The 20799-nt window shown below is 35.0% G+C and overlaps 5 protein-coding genes and 1 pseudogene across 8 annotated transcripts; 4 read left to right on the top strand and 2 right to left on the bottom strand.

Annotated features, from left to right (window-relative positions):
• The first annotated feature begins 1112 nt into the window (after positions 1 to 1112).
• LOC104720675 (putative xyloglucan galactosyltransferase GT20 pseudogene) lies at positions 1113 to 2785 on the top strand (annotated as a pseudogene).
• A 202-nt stretch (positions 2786 to 2987) lies between these two features.
• On the top strand, positions 2988 to 4558 carry LOC104719791 (glutathione S-transferase T1). The gene is made up of 7 exons (XM_010437769.3): positions 2988 to 3198; positions 3306 to 3379; positions 3479 to 3539; positions 3629 to 3682; positions 3765 to 3844; positions 3931 to 4136; positions 4226 to 4558. Exons 1-7 carry the CDS (start codon positions 3134 to 3136, stop codon positions 4418 to 4420), a joined length of 735 nt encoding a protein of 244 aa, XP_010436071.1. The 5' UTR covers positions 2988 to 3133; the 3' UTR covers positions 4421 to 4558.
• Positions 4559 to 4658: 100 nt separating this feature from the next.
• LOC104719792 (F-box/LRR-repeat protein At5g35995-like) lies at positions 4659 to 6523 on the bottom strand. Of its 3 annotated transcripts, XR_015569325.1 has the most exons (4): positions 5501 to 6390; positions 5278 to 5418; positions 5124 to 5192; positions 4659 to 5026 (listed from the first exon to the last, which is right to left on the bottom strand). XR_015569325.1 is itself a non-coding variant. In XM_010437770.3 (3 exons), the coding sequence occupies exons 1-3, from the start codon at positions 6388 to 6390 to the stop codon at positions 4842 to 4844; spliced, it is 1383 nt and encodes a 460-aa protein (XP_010436072.2). In that variant the 3' UTR covers positions 4659 to 4841. The 3 variants fall into 3 exon arrangements, 1 of the variants encoding a protein (XP_010436072.2); XR_015569324.1 differs by having other exon boundaries at positions 4659 to 5192; positions 5501 to 6523; XM_010437770.3 differs by having other exon boundaries at positions 4659 to 5192; positions 5278 to 5421; positions 5503 to 6390.
• On the top strand, positions 6474 to 9215 carry LOC104720674 (RNA-binding NOB1-like protein). Its single transcript, XM_087470767.1, has 5 exons — positions 6474 to 7002; positions 7109 to 8156; positions 8279 to 8447; positions 8647 to 8766; positions 8856 to 9215. The coding sequence occupies exons 1-5, from the start codon at positions 6684 to 6686 to the stop codon at positions 9003 to 9005; spliced, it is 1806 nt and encodes a 601-aa protein (XP_087326893.1). The 5' UTR covers positions 6474 to 6683; the 3' UTR covers positions 9006 to 9215.
• Positions 9059 to 13245, bottom strand: LOC104719790 (putative LRR receptor-like serine/threonine-protein kinase At1g63430). Its single transcript, XM_010437767.3, has 14 exons — positions 13111 to 13245; positions 12824 to 12999; positions 12490 to 12628; positions 12309 to 12380; positions 12056 to 12199; positions 11823 to 11954; positions 11629 to 11721; positions 11477 to 11541; positions 11177 to 11377; positions 10875 to 11080; positions 10648 to 10780; positions 10388 to 10545; positions 10086 to 10301; positions 9059 to 9774 (listed from the first exon to the last, which is right to left on the bottom strand). The coding sequence occupies exons 2-14, from the start codon at positions 12897 to 12899 to the stop codon at positions 9472 to 9474; spliced, it is 1938 nt and encodes a 645-aa protein (XP_010436069.1). The 5' UTR covers positions 12900 to 12999; positions 13111 to 13245; the 3' UTR covers positions 9059 to 9471.
• Positions 13246 to 15589: 2344 nt separating this feature from the next.
• LOC104719789 (uncharacterized) lies at positions 15590 to 17889 on the top strand. 2 transcript variants are annotated; one of them, XM_087468269.1, is made up of 3 exons: positions 15590 to 17153; positions 17244 to 17321; positions 17430 to 17504. In XM_087468269.1, exons 1-2 carry the CDS (start codon positions 15731 to 15733, stop codon positions 17315 to 17317), a joined length of 1497 nt encoding a protein of 498 aa, XP_087324395.1. In that variant the 5' UTR covers positions 15590 to 15730; the 3' UTR covers positions 17318 to 17321; positions 17430 to 17504. The 2 variants fall into 2 exon arrangements, with proteins under 2 accessions (XP_087324395.1, XP_010436064.2); XM_010437762.3 differs by having other exon boundaries at positions 15590 to 17321; positions 17430 to 17889.
• The last annotated feature ends 2910 nt before the right edge of the window (positions 17890 to 20799 follow it).

Below are 20799 nucleotides of genomic sequence, written 5' to 3'. Positions count from 1 at the left end.
GGATAATAAACGTTTAAATATCTTACTGGTAGCTATTAGAAGAACACAAACAAGAAAAGAAAAAAAAACAATACATAATAAAATAAACAGTTTTTGAGAAATAAAAAGAAAATCTGCAGAAAAATAATAAAATAGTAAATGGTAACCAAACAACATAAATGTATTTTCAAATATATTAAATAAATAAATTAAATTTCAATGAAAATACTAATATTACTTTTAATGTATATAAAATAAATACATTTGATTTTAAAATAAAATATGTAAATTAAACTTTAGATATGTCCTATTAAATATTAATAATTAATAATAACATACAATAAAATTTTAAGAGTAATTTAAAATATTTTTAGTTTTTATTTATGATATAAACATGAGTCTTTTAAATTTATTTTACTATTCATATAGTCTTCAAATAGAGCGTTAAGTTTAGTTTAACATGAAATTCATATCAAAAATATTTTTTTATTCAATACATTATGAAAATATGAAAATTATGATTTTACAAAATTGAAATATTATTAATAAATATATTTTTCTTATTATTTTAAAATAAAAAACAAATTTTAGTATTTGTTCTTTTTTAATTTCATTTGTTCTTTTTGGGGAGGAACATTTTTGTTCTATTGTTCCTTATTTTTTGAAGAATGTAGATGAATGTAGAAAAAAAAAATATTATTTTCAAATGGTAAAAAATTTGTGGAATAAAGAGGAATATCACATTCCTCATTGTTCTTTTCCTAAATTGTGGTTCCAATTGAAGCCTTAGTTTTTCTGTTTTTACATTTATAAAATAAAATAATAGACTGTTCTATATAATGAAATATTATTTTGGAGGAATGTATAGGGAAATAAATAATATATCGGAATCGAGATAAATGCTTTTTTAGTAATTTTTTAAAAATAAATTATTTTGATTACCTAACATGTATATAATTCCAATATTTGGATATTTAAAATCTAAATTTATATTCAAATGAATGATGAGTTGTAACTTGTAAATGGATTTATTAGGGAATATATCTTGTTTTTTTTTTTTTAAAGAGTACATACTGGTATCGCTTAAGGTAAAAAATCATAAAATTAACTTCCCAAACCACAAAATCTATAATATGCTAAGCGAAGAAAATAAGGCCGAGCAGAAGAACATGGTCTCAAAGAGAAAGCCAACAACACCCAAGAAGAGAGATGGTCATCCTCGTATCTTCTTCTTCTCTCATAATCTTTGTTTTATCTTCTGCAAATCCATTCTCTATCGAGTTTTTCTCACGATTTCTCTGTTCTTTGCTCTTTATCTTTGGTTATCTTCGACCTTCATCATCTCCTCAAGGAAACTCAACGATCCGAGTGTTGTTCTTAAGAAATATGGAGAAATTATTTCTCAAAAGAATGATACATTTGTCAGAACGATTGTTTCGGGTGAAGATAGAAAGCGTTATGGTGTGAATGCTAAGTCTGTTCTTGATCATAAAGCCAAGAACGAATCGGAGGAAGAACAATACAAATACATCAAACCTAAGAGTGAAGGAGAAGGCTACGCGTTAAGGGCAGTGATTAAGTACATTCATGTCCAGAGATCTTGGTTGTCGACCAGGAAAAAAGGCGAAAATCCAGGATCTTGTGAAGGGAAAGGAGTTTATGTTTATGATTTACCGTCTAAATTCAACCGAGATTTATTGGTTGAGTGCAAAGATATGGTCCCTTGGACTAACATGTGTAAGTTTTTCAAGAATGAAGGTTTTGGAGAAGCAATTGGTAATCTTGGTCAACGTTGGTTTAGGACACATCAGTACGCTCTTGAACCGATCTTCCACTCTAGAGTTTTGAAGCATCCTTGTAGGGTTTACAACGAAAGCCAAGCTAAGATCTTTTATGTCCCTTTTTATGCCGGTTTCGATGTTTTGAGATGGCATTTCAAGAATAATGTTTCTGATGTTATGAAGGACCGGTTGGGGATCGAGGTTTTGAAATGGCTTGAGTCGAAGGAATCTTGGAAAAGAAATGCCGGAAAAGATCATGTGTTTGTCCTCGGCAAGATTTCTTGGGATTTTAGAAGAAGTAAACTTCCTTGGGGCTCAAGGTTCCTCGAGTTACAAGGAATGAAAAACCCTACAAAGCTTCTCATCGAAAGACATCCATGGGAAGTCAACGACATCGCGATCCCGCATCCGACCTATTTCCACCCTAAAACAGACAATGATATCGCTAGCTGGCAGGTCAAGATGATGAACAAACCTCGCAGGAATGTAGTAAGTTTTGCCGGAGGTGCAAGACCCGGTAATCCTCATAGCATCCGGTCAACGCTAATCGAACAATGCACAACACTTGCTGACCAATGCCGATTCTTAAACTGTTCTAACGGAAGTTGTGACAAGCCTGAGAATGTCATAGAGCTGTTCCAAGACTCGGAGTTCTGTCTACAACCGTCAGGAGATAGTCCAACGAGAAAATCGGTTTTCGATTCACTAATCTCCGGCTGCATTCCGGTGATCTTTAATCCATACACAGCTTATTATCAGTACGCGTGGCACTTACCGGAGGATCATAGGAAATACTCAGTGTATATAAGCCAAGAAGATGTGGAAGGAAAGAGAGTAAACGTTGTAAAGAAGTTGATGGCAAAGACTCTAAGTGAGAAAGAGGAAATGAGAAGTTACATTATTCATCAGCTTTTGCCTGGTTTGGTCTATGGAGACTCTAATGCTAAGTTCCATAGGTTTCGAGATGCTTTTGATATTACTTTCGATAGTTTACTTGAAAAAATCAACAGGTTGGTCTAAGTTTTTTTTGTAATGTTTGCTCTCATTGATTATTATCATTATGTTTTTGTTTATTTTTGATAGTAAAAAAATACGATATATGTAAACGTTTTGTATTTCGGTATGATGAGTCTGTTTCAAAGAAATGTTCTGGTTAAGTATCGGTTATTATTGGCCTAAGCAGCCGGTTTAGAGAAGTCTTTGGTCAGAAACGGAGACAAAAACGGCACGATGTTTTTTGTACTCTCTATTGTAGAAACAGCAAAGCTTCTGTGAGATCACTTCTCTTCTTCCTCAGATTAGATCACCATTCTCATCAGTGTGTTCTGAAACTTTTCTGATCCACAAAATCAGAAGAAGAAGAGAAGAAGAAGATGAAGCTCAAAGTGTATGCGGATCGGATGTCACAGCCATCTCGTGCTGTCATCATATTCTGCAAGTAAAAAAGTCCTTCTTCTTCCTTGTTAATTTCGCGATTCAGCCATTTTTGTTTTTGTTTGTTCTCTTATACAATTGATGATGAGCTACTCTTTTTGCTTTTTAAAGGGTTAATGGAATCCAATTCGATGAGAATTTGATTATCTTATCGAAACGTCAGCAATTAACCCCTGAATTCAAAGGTTCGTATCAATAATGAACAAAAAGGTTGAAACTTGATTTGGTTTTGGTCTTTTACAGTTAGATTTGTTCTTAAAGTTTGTGTCTTTGTTGTTTCTCAGATATTAACCCAATGGGGAAAGTTCCAGCTATTGTTGATGGTAGACTTAAGCTCTTTGAGAGGTTTTTAACACAATTTTTGGATTCTTGCTTCCTTTGTATCGAGATACCTTTTGTTTTATGAATCTTAACCGTTTGTTATTTTTTCGCAGTCATGCTATCTTGATATATCTTTCCTCAGCATTCCCAAGTGTAGTTGATCATTGGTAAGTTTGTACTTTGTTTGTTTGACACATGTTCTTTATGCTTTGCAAAGTGTAATCATTTAACTTTGTTCGTTTTCTTTAGGTACCCGAATGATCTTTCCAAAAGAGCCAAGATCCACTCAGTTTTGGATTGGCATCACACTAGTTTACGCCCTGGTGCAGGTAACACGTTGTATTCATATCGATATGGATGGATGTGAAGAAGTTATAGAGTGATTCTGACTATGGTTACTATTCTACTGTTTCAGCTGGATATGTTCTGAATAGTGTACTAGCTCCAGCTCTTGGTCTTCCTCTGAATCCGAAAGCAGCTGCTGATGCTGAGAAGTTACTAACTAAGTCTCTGTCCACTCTAGAGACTTTTTGGCTTAAGGGCAATGCCAAGTTCTTGCTCGGAAGCAACCAACCATCTATAGCTGATCTGAGCCTTGTGTGTGAACTGACGCAGCTGCAGGTACACAATAAAAAACATACTCTCGAGCAAAAACTTGCTTCCTTATGTCTATTTTGGCTTTTGATTGTCAAATTTATGCAATTTTGTAGGTTTTGGATGACAAAGATCGTATTAGATTGCTAAGCCCTCATAAGAAAGTGGAACAATGGATTGAGAATACGAGAAAGGCGACGATGCCTCATTTTGATGAGGTCCATGAGGTCCTTTTCAAAGCCAAAGATAGATTCCAGAAGCAGCGAGAGATGGGAACCGTATCTAAACCGGGTCTTCAATCTAAGATGTAAGAACAAAACTTATTTTTACCAAAAAAAAGAACAAAACTTATGCAAAATCGGTTTCAGGTGTCAATGGTTTATTGAATAACTCGGTTACTCCATTGTAAGAAAATCAAAGAATTGTAATAAAATCACACTTTGTCAAGATTTTCGTATAGAATTTGCGGCTCAAATTGGATATTACCTACCTGAGCATTTTGAACCTCTTCCCGGATTGGTAGAGATGAAACGTATCTTTGGTGCATGGTTATTCAGAAGAGGGTGTTACATTAATCATAGAGCAAGATTCACCAAACAAAAAGTTGCGCATAATTTGTAACTAACAACAACCAATGTTTAGCTTGGTTTTAGTCTCTTCCACATTAGCATCACACCAGTTGTCAGCCGGAAAACCACAACAAGGAAGGGACAGAGCAGAGCGAGAGAGAAATCAGAGGAATTGGAAGTTGCACATTGACGAAGCTCTATCAAGAGTCCTAAGATTGGCGCGCAAGAACTCACTGTTGTTGTTGTTGCTGTCGTCTTCTTCGACACCAATTTTCACAGTTTCAATATATTTCAATTTTCCCAAGAAATGCGCCATTTGTCTCACCTCTCTAAAACTACCTCCATACCCTGAAATTTCTAGCACTTTAACTCGACATGTCGATAAACAACACATCCCCTTCACCTCATCACGAGGACTTATATCTAAACAAGTCTTATATAACACCTTTTTCTCAGGCTTGCTAGTGCAAACGCATGCGTTTCCACATCTATAAGTAACTTTGTGCAAAAGACCCTGAAAGCATAGCAAAACTATTTGACATGTATAAATGTGCAAAATAAATATTGTGTGTGCTAATTTGCCAAACGCTTTGATATACCTTTATCGCTAGAGTTTGTAGATTTGGAGATTTCAAAAGCAGACGAGGCAATGCATGCCAACCGTTTTCCTTGTCGCTCACAATAGATAGATGAAGGAGTTTGTGGAAGACCGGCATGGTAAAACAGCAGTAGTAAAACGCCTGATTTATAATCACAATCAGAAACCAAGATATAGATAGATAGTAAATAAGACAATGGTAACTAGCAAAACTGAGACCTCACCTCAAAGAAGCAGAAGAGAGGTGAAGGGTCTTGACATTTCTTATTGCAGCAACCAGATTTGTAACATCACCAAATTGACGTGTGGTAGGTAACTCCCACAACCGAAGATCCAGTCTAGCTTCGGCAAGCGAATCCAGATTACCAACATCAAAATCATCGGAGAGAAGAGCAGAATAGTCAAGAAACTCAAGATAAGGTGTCTTTATCTCAACATCGTCTTCATAAGGTTCTGTGTTATAAAGAAGGTGGAAAAAAATCGCGAGTCGCTTGATGGATGCACTAACCACAGACCTCGTCCAAGTTGGCGGGTCATCACCATCTCCAACATCACGTATGAATAATTCCTCGAGCACAGGGGATCCAGAGATGAGCCAATCATACAGATCTGGATCAGCCGCAACAGCACCAATGGAAAGTGTCTTGAGCACTGGGAAAAACACTGTGCCCTCCTCAAGTGGAACATACCCTAGAAGACAAGTTAGATAACTAGATAGTGTGAGTTTAACCAATGTACTGCTCGAGGAGAAGATCCCTATATCCAAAGAATGACCATACAGGCATTGCAAGTTTAGTTCCAAGCAGCCGCGTTGGAGGGCACTGCGAATCCAACGGTGAACACTAGATCGTTCATAGCGGCAGTTCAGAGTGAGTCTCTTGGTGGGACAATTGCTAAGAAGCAGAGCCACTGTTTTCTCCATGAAATCAGAGAATCCATCATTTCTCAGAGATGTTGAGTCTTCCAAATCAAACTTGTCTACAAAAAGGAATAGATTCCTCCACCTCTTGGACAGAACAGACGTGGAGACAACGAGTTTTCTCGGAAGCAAAGACAGGACTTTTTTGCCAAGAACCTCATCCGGCAAACTGCTGATGAAATCTCTAGACCCCATAGAGTCTCAGTCTCGAATTAACTGACACTTTGCTTCCGCCTACAAATCAAACACAAGTTAGGTTTAGTTTGATCACTCTACTCTCTTGATTCTGAGTCAAGATCGACACAAACCTTGGTCTACACAATTGGTTGGGCCTTTATGAGGCTAGAAAGGCCCATTTACAACAACTGAAATAAACGGCGCGTCTTCTTCACTCTGACCTAGGTTTTTTGACATCTCTCTCAGTCTCTCTCGTTAAACCCCATCCATCACATTTGAAGCGGCAAGTAACGAAATCTCCAGAACGAACCATGGATCCGAATCAAACCTCGATGTGGAGTTCTATTGTGAAGAAGGATCCACCTTCAAAGCCTCCGGTTAACGACGGATCTCCGGCAGCGATTCTCGGGATAGTCGGAAACTGCAAATCCACAAAGGGAATATCTGTGGCGGTTGTTGATGCCAATGCCGTCATTCAAGGAGGCCAAAGCTTAACAAACTTCGCCGACAAATTCGTAACCGTCCCTGAAGTGCTCTCCGAGATTCGTGACCCTGCTTCTCGCCGTCGTCTCGCTTTCATCCCTTTCACTATTGATACCATGGAACCTTCCCCTGAATCTCTCAGTAAAGGTACATCATTAAATTAGTTTTGTGATCCTCGTGCTTTAGTTCTAAAATTTACTCTGATTTTGTGAAATTTGTACCTAAGTAGGTTTGTGATTGTTTTGTGTTGCAGTTATTAAATTTGCAAAAGCTACTGGTGATTTGCAAACTCTGTCTGATGTTGATCTCAAATTGATTGCTTTGTCATACACGCTTGAGGCTCAGGTTCATGGCACTAAAAATCTTAGAGATGTTCCTCCACCGATTCAAACTGTTAGAGTTAAGAGGTTACCTGAGAAGGATTTGCCTGGTTGGGGATCCAATGTGGCTAATTTGGATGAGTGGGAGGCACTTGAAAACGAGACTGAGGAAAAATCCAACGCTAACTCCAAAATCCTTCCGTTGAAAGAACTTATCATGAATGTTCTCGGTTCAGACACTGTTTCTGAGGTTGGTTCTGTTGTCTCTCGTACTGAAGAGGATGAGCAGGAAGGTGAGAAGAAGCATAGGCGATTCCCGCCCAAGAAAACAGAGATCAAGCTTGAGGGTAAGATGGTAGTGGAGGGAATTGATGCATCCAAGGGGCAATATGGTGATGATGATGATGCCAGTGATTGGAGACCTGCTGTTAGTAGAAGTACTCACTCAAGGTTTCTTAGAAGAAAGGCCAAGTGGGAACATTACAATGCCTTGGCTGAACAAGAAATTCAGAAGGATCAAGAAGCTGACAAAGCTCGACACTTGGTTGATGACACAGCTGATCTGCATCAGCAGTCAAATCAGATGTCTAAAGATGCCGATGAAAGCCATGCAAAAGATAGTGGAAAGAATGGTGAGGATCTATCGTCCATCTTAAAAGACATGAGGTTGGAGGAAGATTCACTAAAAGAAGGGACGAATGCTGAAGCAACTTTCATCAGTGGTGAGGATGATATTGAAGTCGAAGCTGAGGGGATCGATGTTTCAAATCAAGAATTAGAGGTTGCTAGTGAGGCTGGGGATACCTTTGAGGCATCGTCCATTGCAGATGATGATAGCAGTGAGCAGAGTTGGTCGGTGAGAGCCTTGTCTGAGTCTAGTGTGGCCTGTATAACCGGTGATTTTGCAATGCAAAATGTTATTCTTCAAATGGGTTTGCGTTTACTTGCACCTGGAGGAATGCAAATTCGCCAAGTGAACAGGTACAGTATGAATCAGAAACTTCCTCTTCTTTTCTTTTGTTCAAATGCCGACACTTTTCTTTAGCTTGCTCATTAGTTGAGAGAGACACATTTCTTACCCTTTATTGCAATTTTATCTTCAGGTGGATTTTGAAATGCCATGCTTGCTACACAGTAACTCCTGAAATTGGAAGAATCTTCTGTCCTAAGTGTGGGAATGGCGGCACTCTACGCAAGGTAGCGGTTACAATAGGCCAGAACGGCACCATCATAGCTGCACGTAAACCTCGTATTACACTTCGAGGGACCCAAGTAAGTACTCGTTATTAGCAGAAGCTAACCGAAACACCTTGTAGTAGTGAAGTATAAGCTAACTGAACACCTTGTAGTAGTGAAGAATCTGTCTTCTTTATTTGTCACCGCTTTTAAACAGAAACCCTTGTTTCCTTTAAAATACATAACCCTAATACACAGACAAAAGCTTCTGCTGATACCTTCTTTTTCTGTGCAGTATTCGATACCAATGCCTAAAGGAGGAAGAGAGGCAATCACCAAGAATCTTGTTCTACGGGAAGATCAACTCCCTCAAAAGCTTCTCCACCCTAAAACCAAGAAGCAAGCAAGCAAACCGGTTAGTCTCTTTCGTGTCTTCTATCTCAGACTCAAATCTGTTAACTTTGATTGAAGGAAACCTTAAGGTAATTATGTTGTTGTTTTCAGGGTGATGAGTACTTCGTATCAGACGATGTGTTCTTGAACCATCATAGTGATAGAAATGCGCCATTGCAGCCTCCTGTGAGAAAAGCTGTGGCGGTTTTCAGCCAGAAAAGAAACCCTAATGACAACCATTACTCTCGTTCCATGCACTGATAAATTCTCCGACACAACAAGCATCTCCTTTTCTTCAGAAGAAATGCCAATGATTTTGTCTCTTTTTTTTTTTTTCACTTTTTCGTTTTGATTGTTGGCTTGTAGTCCAAAACTAGTTTGAAAAGGTGATTTTATTATAACTTTTATTCGGTTACCAGATTTGTATCTTAATCAAGAAGTTATGAGGAGTTTAAGAAATAGTTCATGTGATATCTTATCCCTCTAATTTTTTTTGGCTAAAAACTCAAGGTCAGTTCTTCAAGAACTTAGTACAAGATTACACCTCCAGCCTAACAAGATTGACCGTAACATATATACCTGATGACTTATCCAAGGCGTTGTTTCTACTATCAAATTCTTCTTGTAAGCCATGTACAAATAAGAGATGTCATCTAGCTTTGGCAACAACCATGCAAAAAAGTAGCAAAATGTTTGAAAAAGTTAATGTCACAACTCGTAAGCCAATTTATTTACTCCTTTCATCTTCGTCATCGTTGGAAGGCGAGGAGGCCAGCGCGAGCTCGGCCCATGCCAAAGAAGATGATTTGAATTCTGCAGAAATGGATACAGTGATTCTACTCTCTATTGTCTCACAAAGCGTCTGAATCGAACAGGAAGGCTTCTCCTTGTCTTTTTCACTTTGGTCCAAATTCAGACATTGATTGGCCACTTCACATACCGCCTCAAGCTCTTTTTGATTGAAATGCTTGAGCTCAGGATCCAGAAAGCTAGTCATCACATCTGGTGCGCTAAGGTATTTCTCCCTTGCCTGCAAAAGTTAGGAGTTGGAATCAGATCTCAGCATCCACAAGTAACCCATTTTTTTTGCATGGATTAAAAGGTCCATACTATGCAACCCTGGAACCAATTCTTCACCCTCGCCGACGATAACATTGTACCCATTTGGTTTGAATTGTAGCAAAGTTTGAAACTTTCTCCAGTTTCGAAAATGGGGTAAAAAAGGTAATGCAACTATAAGAGATGGCTTTTAAACGAGTGAAAACACTTACACCACTAAAAGAGAGAGAGCTTATTATAATCAACTCAACTTTAAAGCTTACAGAGAAAAGCTATTCTTACCCATTCCACCAAGCAACCTCTCTCTTGGCAATAAGAAGGTCTTCCGCTTACAATTTCCAGCAAAATTATGCCAAAGGAGTAGATATTCCCTTGTAAATCCAGATGTCGGTGCTCCATTGCATTGGGCAGCACACATATAGCTCCTTCACAACTGATATTCCTCAGATTTTTCTCTGATCTTACCTGAATCGACTTCCAGCATTCGAAATCAACCAGCTGCATAGAAAAAGAGGATTAAAATACGAGTATAAAGATAGTAGCGAAGCTTAGTTAACTGCATAGTGAAAAGAGGATCAATTTACTTTGGGAGTAAACTCTTCAGTGAGATACACTGCAGTTGAGCTCAACTCAGAGACAGTAAAAGGAGGATTGAGTTCAGTATGAAGGTACTTGAGACCACGTGCGATGCCTATAACGATTTTCATTCGTTTTGCCCACGATACTAAACTCCCTTCCCCATCTGCATCAAATATTAATGAACATTTAGTATTACTATCAGTTATCTTTACTCTTGTGAAAACTACCAAAGATAGAGCTCTAAAGAAGTTTGATTATATATTACAGTGGAGATGGTCGTATAGTGTCCCGTTCGATGCATACTCAAAAACAAGCATTCTTGTAAACGGTGTGCTCTCTTTACAGTATCCCAATAATTTCCCCGCATTCTCATGGTTTAACCTAGCCAAATCCGCAACCTGAAACAATGAATATGGTACAAATAAGTCAGGCTTATACTGATGTTTTCTTACAAGTGACTTGGTGGTGATAAACAAACATAAGATGAAGAACCTCTCTCTGGAAATTAAGCTCGAGATATCCGGTCCAATCTTCTTCTTTAACGCAGAGAGAGATCACTGCGATCTCAGTCTCGCTTTTTATTGTTCCTTTGTATATCTGACTATCTGCACAAGAATCAATGATGTTGCTGAAGTCTTCACACGCCACTTCTAGCTCTTGTCTTGTGAATCTTAAAACATCCTTCAGCATTTCAGAATCTGTAAAAGAAAACGGTTCTCAGTATTCTTTTTTCATCTCTAGAAGCTCTTTCAGGCTTTTTTGTATTCATCTTAGAACTTTTAAAAATTACTAACCAACATAGACCGTGAACTTCTCCTTTTCACTTGCAGATTTCTTCCAAGGAACGATGAGAGAGCGCTTTACGTTGCACAAGCTAAACGCAGAGAAAAGTACAACTAGAAAGAGCAAACCAACAGATGATCCCGTGACTATCTCAAAATTCCGAAGCCAGATAGGTCTCGATGCTCGATGCTTCTTCTTGGCCACGGTTGCAGCTAAATGAATTAACCAGTTGAAAGAATTCAAAAATGAAAAATAAGATCAAGAAAACGTTTTATCGGCATTATTAAAGTCAAAACTCATTTTCTACAAACCACATTGTGAAAAAGGCCTCTGCTTAACATCCTTGATTTGCATGCAGTTTCCTTGGAAGCTCGTTCTACAATGATTTTCAATGACACAGAGAGATATTATCAAATGAACAAAATAAAGGCTAGTTGGACAAAAGGCTCTTATGAGAAAATACCTTGGAAGGTAATCCAAGCAACTCGGAATACTTCCCACGAAAAAGTTGTAAGAAAAATCTGCCACTTTCGGTAGAGAAGACTCGCACAAACCACTGATGATTCAGACAAACCAAAAAAAGAAGATAGATTAACATTTCAATCATAGACAATAAGTGTCCATCTTATGCCACAATGGACTATTGGATAAACTCACATTTTTGATTTATTGGCGGCAATAGGAATACTTCCTACAAGCCTATTCCTGTCAATAAGAAGTTCTTCAAGGTACTTTAAGTTTCCAATCTCTGGAGGTAACGTTCCTATTAACCCATTGGACTGAAGGTTTCTGTAGTGTTAAAAAAAACACAAGAATGGTTATCTCAGCACATTATGAGATAGATGAAATTGCAATCGTGAAAAAAAAAAAGCTTAAAGCTTTTTTCTTACAGTGTCCTAATGCTTGACAATGTCCCTATCTCTGCTGGAATCTGTCCTGTCAAATGGTTGTTTCCCAGGTCCAAGATCTTGAGATTCTTCAACTTTCCTATCTCCTTTGGGATTGTCCCCATTAAAATGTTCCCACTCAGGATCCTAAAGAAGAGCATTCAACGTAAAAGCCATCAAAGAATTTCTAAACACTATTCATCATCAAACGTATATATTTTCAGGTATTGTCAATAAAAAAAAATCAAAACCATACAGTTCTTGCAAGTAGGTTATCTGACCAAGTTCTGGCACAAGAAACCCTCTCAACGATGTATTCGATATAATTCTGCAAGTTTCACAGCATGAAAGAGATATCAAAATCATCATAATACTAGAATTTTTACATCCTGAAAGATAACTAACTCTAAAGATAGGAAGAGACTGTAGTTTCTTACATCTTGATAACATTATCCTTAGTTGGAGAACATATAATCCCGTTCCAATCACAAGGACTCAAATTGGGGACATTCCAATTAGACAAAATTAGCAAAGGGTCCTTATACATAGCTTCCTTGAATCTAATAAGAGCTTCAACTGAATACAAGAACAACAAAAAAAAAAATCAATTACTTCTTATGAACAGTTTACAGAACTAAAGTTTCAACTTCCTTGATTAACTCAATAGGCAAGTGTTAACATAGAGGCTAAAAAAAACTAAACTTTCACAGCAACCAGAATCAGCGATAGAAACACTAACACATCGAAGAAAAGATGGATAAATAAAAATACCTTCATTAGAGGCAAACGCGTCACAGGACACAAAGAGGAACCCTAAAACAAGAAGACTCACAAGAGAAAGCTGCATAGTTGAAGATGAGTAAAGTTTTCTACTTCTCTAAAGATTCTTCAAAAGAATCAAAACCCCAGAATCTCTCACTGAGTAGTCATCACAAAGACCTAAATACCTTGCAGGGGAAAATTAAGAACAATGACAAGAGCTTAATAAAGAGCAAAGTAAGATTTATTAGCAAAAAAGGAAGATACTTTAATTAATATTCAGGGTATTTAGCAAAAACCCATGAGAGGAAAATGAAGTTTCTTAACACAGAGATGGTGACGAAGGAGAGAGAAAAGACAGAGACTTTGGATTCAAAGACAGTTTTTTTTGTTCTTTTTCTATATGGAGACGACGAAATTAAAATTAGTGCTTTACCTTTTTTTTGTCTTTAGAGAAGAAGCATATTGTAATACTTTTATTTTTAAAATATTTGTCCCTATTGACTATAATTAAGCTTATTACATTTAATTTATTAATAGATCCCTTTTTATGTAATAAAATTGTTTAATATTTTCTTTCCCATCTAAATTAGATAATGCATGGCATATATATCTATTTAATTGACTATAATATGTAGTTTTTGTATGCAAGGACAAATGTATGAGCATGCACATTTTTTATATGTGAATCAATGAAAGTGAATATATTTACCTGCTTTGAATGTGAAAGGAAGACAAAAAAAAATTTACATGAGAACTGATGATCATTTAAATTTTTATATGTGTTAGATAATTGTTTTTATATGCTAGTGGTATCTTTATTAGTGTTGTTGCTGTGTCGTCATTAAGATTTCACTTCTAATTAATTTGTATATATGAATTATAGATGACATAAATAATAATTAAAATGTTGTTTTAGAACATTAAATTTTTAAAATAGATTTTCTATATCACATTACCTTATCCTACGAAAGATTTAAAATTTTGTTTTGTATGTTTTTTTCTTTTGTCGGCATCCCAAATTTTATTTAATAAAATTTCTAAATCATCATTATAGAGGAAAAATAGTTTTTTTCAAAAATGGTTATATTCCTCAAAGCCTTACTATATCAATTAGCATTTGCAATAATTTTTGACAAACAAAATAAGAAAGGTTCACACAGGTTAAAGTATATACTTTTCTAATTTCCTTCTTTATTTCCTTTTTTCTCATTTAAATATTATTTTTGGCACTTCTTCTTAAACTTTATCAATTAATTTAATAAAGTAAATGAGGATTAGAATATTTATAAGGCCCTACTATAACTACTCTAGATTTTTTTTTCTTATTTTTCAAGATCACTATCTAATAAAAATATATTTTTTTGTTTTAATAACATGTACATAGTAATGATATCAACATTTCTTAGTGATTTCTTTTTATTTTTTTAGATGTACATAGTAATTACGAAAATTATTTAATATAGTGATTAATCAAAATTTTAATGTTTTTAATTTGACTTCGAAATTATATTTACTAAAATAATGAATTATTACAATATTCTAAGTGTTGTATATATTGTAGTTATATATATTTGTTCGGAATAACAACATCATTTACATATGAAAAAAATAAATAATTAATATACACAAACGAAATAGAAATGTAAATTTGTGGAAATCATGTAAATATATATATATATATACATTTTTGGAGACATTTATAAAATAAATCTTCAAGTTAGCACTTATTTACAGGCATGTCATTGACATTAAATAATTAATTTAATAAACAAATTAACTCTACTTATATTTGATTTTTTATAGTAACTAATTGTTTTAAAAGGTAACAAACATAATTGTAAATATATACATATTTTATTTCCTTATTTTATAAGCCGGTGAGTGAAGAGGTATTGTTCTTTAAAAATTTTGAAAAACTGATTTGATAAAAAGTGACTTTTAGCCTCACATACTATATTTTACTTTCACGGGTTCCGTATGATGAGCTTTTGCGGATTAAAAATCTTTGAACATGTTGTGTGATCCGCCTAGCATGGCGGGTTTGGACTATAGAACCAACACTAAAACTATTAGTTTATTTCATATACTATAGATTTGTAGTCATAGTTTGGAAAATTAACTTATAAATTATTTAGTATATGAACTACAAAATATTACAAATACTACAACACATTCTTAATATTCCAAAAAAAAAAAATTGTATACACATAAAAATATACACTAACATACCATATAGGCATATACCTCTGTTTAATTATAGAAAACAAAACTAAATGTTTTAAAATTTTATATTCTAGCTAATAAAAAATTTAATGTAATTAGGTTATAAACTGTATAAAAATGTAAGAAGAAGAAAAAACATTCTAAACAAAATTATAAATTAATTAGATAAAATTTAATTAATTGCGAATTTGAAAACTAAATAAATTAAAAATATTATTGAAAATATATTAATTTATAATTTAGTCTCGTGCTGTACCGCGGGTGAAAACCTAGTTATACGAAAAACTAATGTAAATTTGGGAAAGTCATGATAAAAAAAAATATATGGCTGCAAATCAGTTTCCTAACAGAGAATTAGTACACATTCATATTTAGGATAGTGGATATATCCAATTAACATTTTTACAAACAATTGGGCTTTTTACCCATTTGAGTGATCCATTTAGCTCGGATCTATCAAATAACGTGAAGTCAACGATCTTACCAAAAAAAAACCAAAACAGTACACGTGTACAAATGTTGGCCGCCTTCTTCCTTCCTCCGCCGCTTCTTTGGTTCTCACATTCGTATCTTCCAAGTAATCGAAAATTAAGATTCTTATGTTGAGAAACCTTCGATCTCTCTCAATCCACACTGTTGATGTAACTTTCGATTTGGAACGAACCCAATCGATTTCGTCTGGGATTTGCATCAATGGCGATGAGGTTTCTTCATCTTCACCGACATCGTCTTGAGAAAGGTAATACTGGGAAAGCTCTCTCCTTTAGCCGCCTTTTAGGTTTTAGTTTCTGGGTCCGACGAGCTTTTTGTAATTACCGAGAGATTTTGAGAAATGGTCTTCACTCTCTTCAGTTTAACGAAGCCCTCGATTTGTTCGCTCGCATGGTTGAGTCTCGTCCTCTTCCTTCTATCATCGATTTCACTAGATTGTTAACTGCTATTGCCAAAATGAAGAAGTTTGATGTTGTGATCAATCTCTGCGGACATTTACAAATCATGGGAGTTTCACATGATCTCTATACTTGCAATCTTTTGATGAACTGTTTTTGCCAATCTTCTCAGCCTTTTCTTGCTTCATCGTTTCTTGGGAAGATGATGAAACTTGGTTTTGAGCCTGACATTGTCACGTTTACTTCTATGGTTAATGGGTTCTGTCTCGGGAATAGAGTCGAGGAGGCCATGTTTATGGTGAATCAGATGGTGGAGATGGGGATTAAACCTGATGTTGTAATGTATACAACGATCATTGATAGTCTTTGCAAAAACGGGCATGTGGATAACGCGTTGAACGTTTTTAACCAAATGGAAAACAATGGGATTAGACCAGATGTTGTTACGTACACTTCTCTTGTAAACGGTCTTTGTGGTTCTGGTAGATGGAGAGATGCTGCTCCGTTGCTGAGGGGTATGATGAAGAGGCAAATCAACCCTGATGTAATCACTTTCAATGCATTGATCAATGCGTTTGTGAAAGAAGGAAAGCTTTTGGATGCTAAAGAGTTGTACAATGAGATGATTGAAATGTCTATAGCTCCTAACATTGTTACTTACACTTCATTGATCAATGGGCTTTGCATGGATGGTCGCACAGATGAGGCCAAACAAATGTTTAATTGGATGGAAACCAAGGGTTGTTTTCCAGACGTAGTAGCTTATACTTCTCTCATAAATGGGTTTTGCAAGTGTAAGAAAGTAGAGGATGCGATGAAAATCTTCTACGAGATGTCTCAAAAAGGATTGGCGGGGAACACAGTCACTTACACTACTCTTATCCAAGGTTTTGGTCTAGTGGGTAAACCTAATGTCGCCCAAGAGGTTTTTAGCCATATGGTTTCTCGAGGCGTGCCTCCGAATATTAGGACCTACAATGTTTTAATACATTGTCTATGTTATAACGGGAAGATAAAGAAAGCGTTGATGATATTTGAAGATATGCAAAAGAGAGGAATGGATGGCGTGCCTCCCAATATTAGGACTTACAACGTTTTGTTACATGGTCTATGCTATAATGGGAAGCTAGAGAAAGCGTTGATGATATTAGAGGATATGCAAAAGAGAGAGATGGATATTGGTATTATTACATATACAATCATCATTCAAGGGATGTGTAAGGCCGGTAAAGTGAAAGATGCTGTTGATTTGTTTTGTAGCCTCCCTTCCAAAGGTGTGAAGCCTAATATTGTAACCTACACTATAATGATATCAGGATTGTCTAGGGAAGGGTTAAAGCTTGAAGCTCATGTGTTGTTCAAGAAAATGAAAGAAGATGGGGTTTTGTAATTAGGTTGGTGACACCATATCATTGTGTTGATCAGTTTATGATGGTGCAGTAGCAGTTTATGATGGCACATACAAACTCTTTATCTTACAAAAGCTGTGTAAATTGATTCAGGTTAGGCTGACTCCTGATTATTTCACATTTGCATCTTTGACTCTGGGTTACTCTAGAAGAAAGGATTTGGATGCAGCTTTTCTGATTTTCATTGCGATACCTCATAGAAACACCCAACTGTTTGTACATGGTCTTTATGAAGCGAGGAGGATTTGATGGAGCTGTGAGGTTGTTTCCTTTGTGGAAATGAGGGGTTCGCCCTCGAGTACGAACAAAGGTTTAGTCCACTCCAAGCATAACCAATCTGATTTCTGTAACTTGTGGGTGCTAAAGTCATGCCACTTCACACAAAAAGAAAAAATATATATATATATATATATCTCTAGGACTTAGGCCCATGTTACGTATCTCGTCCATAAGACTTAGGCTATGTCGGTTTGGGCTTTGGCCTTTGTACTCTCTATATATATGTAACTTCTATTCATTATCATTAATAAGATAAGAGATTTCGTCCCCTAAACTTTCTAGTTTACAACACATTATCAGCACGATAGCCTCAAATCCTAAAACCCTAAAAGCAGCCGCCGTTTCTCTCCTCCCTAAAACCCTAAAACCCTAATCGGCCGCCGCCTCTATCTCTTACCCTAAAACCCTAAAAACCGCCGCCCAAATTCGGCGATCAGCTTCCGTCCGTGTACGCGGCCAGTCCGAGGTAAGTTCATGTTCGAAGATCCACCCGAGTTTTGGATCCTATACGCGGCAAGTTCCGGGGTAAGTTCCTGTTCGGAGATCCACCCAAGTTCGGTTCCTGTTCGTGAGCGGTTCGGTTTCTGCTCAAGAGGACATTGTTTGGGATCTGTTCGTGATTCAATCCTTGTTCGCAGAAGCTCCTGTTCGGCGATCAGTTCGTGTTCAAGGGCGAGCAAGGGTCGTGATCAAAGTTTTATTGAAGTTCTGTTCGAGGTTCGCGGTTCGAGGGTGAGCAGTTCGCGGTTCTGGACGAGAACGGTACGTGAGCGGGACGAGAATCGGGTCAAATACATATATATATATATATGTGTGTGTATTCTTTGACCGCTATTAATTGAAAATCAAAGTCAATAAAAATGATACAATATGTTCATTTATTGGTTATAGATACTCTAAAGCTGGGAATTTGAAAAAATAACATTGGATCATATGCAACAAGGATGATCATTGCTACATAATGTTGTTCTCATGTATTGAAGTCAACCATCTATTTTAAGTCAAATCAGTGCAATTCGTATGCTTACTTGGTAATAAATAATAAAGCTAGATAATGCTCTCTCCGATCTCCATTCTATTTCTATCTTAAAAATGGAGATCTCCGACTTTCAATTTGTTTTTCTATTTTGAATTTGATTGCAAATAAATCGTTTTAATTTATTAATATATTTATTAATTGTTTTTGATAAAAAAAAAACTTTTATTTCAATTCATGTCGTCTCAAGACGTGATCTTAATTCTTCATAGGGCACAAGAAATATGAGACCAAACATGTATTTTGATTTCTAATTTAAGTAAACAAGAGATTAGAGACCACATTGTTTTCTAATTTAATTAAATAACAAAGTTGGCATTTTAGTTTTTTGCTCCAACATTTTGAAGATGAGATATTTCGCTTTTTCATAAGTGAAAGAGCGAAATATCCACAAGTTGTATTCAATAGTGCCAAATTGGCTTAAAAGTTAAAACTTTTATGGATTTAGATAATACTAGGTGATACCTCGTGCTACAGCACGGAAATACATATATTGTAATTAATTTAGGTATATTTCAAATGCATAAAATGTTTTAGTTTAATATTTTTAAAAAAATTTCAAAATTTTAAATATTGTTGAGTAGTATATTTGGTTTACTTACATGATATAACACCTCTGCGTAACTATTTTAAAATAACAAAGACATCTCGTCCATCCTGTCTTGTCCTGTCTCGTCCTGTTTCATTTTGTCCTTACCCGTAAAATTTTTTATGTCCCATAACTGTTCTCTTTTAAATAATTAACTAATAGACAATTTTTATCGTCCAAAAATTTTGGGTAAGAACATAACTAAATTTTAAAATTTTCTCACATTTTTTGACATATAATTTATTTCCTTATGCCATAGAAGATTTTTTCATAGTAAATAAATTAAAAAGCTACTTATTAGTATTCAGTTTTGCATTCTCTAAATATATAGTAATACAATATAGTCAACCAATTGTAATTATTGAATTTTAAAGTTTTATATACTTATTTTAGGGTAATTACTATTTAGAAATACAAATATAAATTGAAATTTATTTACTTCTTTTTTGTTTTTTAAAAAATATATTTTTTATAATTTTTCTTAAACAACAAATGTAATCCATGAAATAATTTATTTTCATAATTATATATTATTTTTATTTATGATTACAAAATATATTAGTTACATAAGATATTTTTAAAGATATTTCTTGCATATCTTGTATTTTAGAGAGTATTTACAAATAAGTTGATTTTAGATATATTTTATATATCCATTAAAATAAATTTGAATTGATTTTTATTAATTTCACATATCTTATATATTAATTAACTTTATATTATTGAGGCTATAATGATTACTTTACTATTTTAAAATACCTTTCAAAGTAATTTAGTTTTTATTTTAAATTGTATTTTGTTAATTAAAAGAAATAAACTGGATTTATTTATTTATCCTAAAACTGTGAGGAAAAATATACACAAATATTGAATGTAATTTCCTTTTCTTGCTTTTCCTAATATATTTTTATTAATTTAGAAACTTAGATTTGATTTATTATGTATTTAAACGTCTTCCTTATTTAATTATAATGTATATGTTTTCCTTAATTAAATAGTCTAATCGATTAAAATGTAGGCTAAATTATCTTAAAAGATTGTTTTAGATTTGCAGTTAAAAACAATCTCGACAATCAAACAATTTTGTAAGATTTGGAAATCAAAATATATCGTTTAAATTAAAACCATTGAAAAAAAATCAGTGGCCATGATTTAATTTCATTTTGATAATCAGCGGTAAATATTTGAAGAGATAATCGGCTCAACTAATCGGGTATTAAATGATCCGCGCGGGATCCGACTTAATTTGAATAGTTAGAGAATTTTAATTTCATGATATACTGTATTAATAATTATTAATTTCTAACCATTTTATTTTAAAACTACCAAAACAAAGTCATGGTCCAAAAGTTGATCCATGATTACTTTTCCTTTAATAGTATCGACGTAACTTAGCTTTGATTAATGAAAAGTCGTTATTCCCAAAAAAAAGTAAAATAAATAACAGAGATTGCATATATGCTCAGTTGGCTCAAAAGAAGACGAAAATGGCCGTAGGATGGAAGAAAATGAGAAAGATGGCCGGAGAACGGAAGAAGGTGAGAACTCTCATCAGTCAT

This window comes from Camelina sativa, chromosome 10 (genome assembly GCF_030686135.1).
Source record: "Camelina sativa cultivar CO46 ecotype springtype chromosome 10, ASM3068613v1".
NCBI lineage: Eukaryota > Viridiplantae > Streptophyta > Magnoliopsida > Brassicales > Brassicaceae > Camelina > Camelina sativa.
This window is presented reverse-complemented; position numbering and strand designations above follow the sequence as displayed.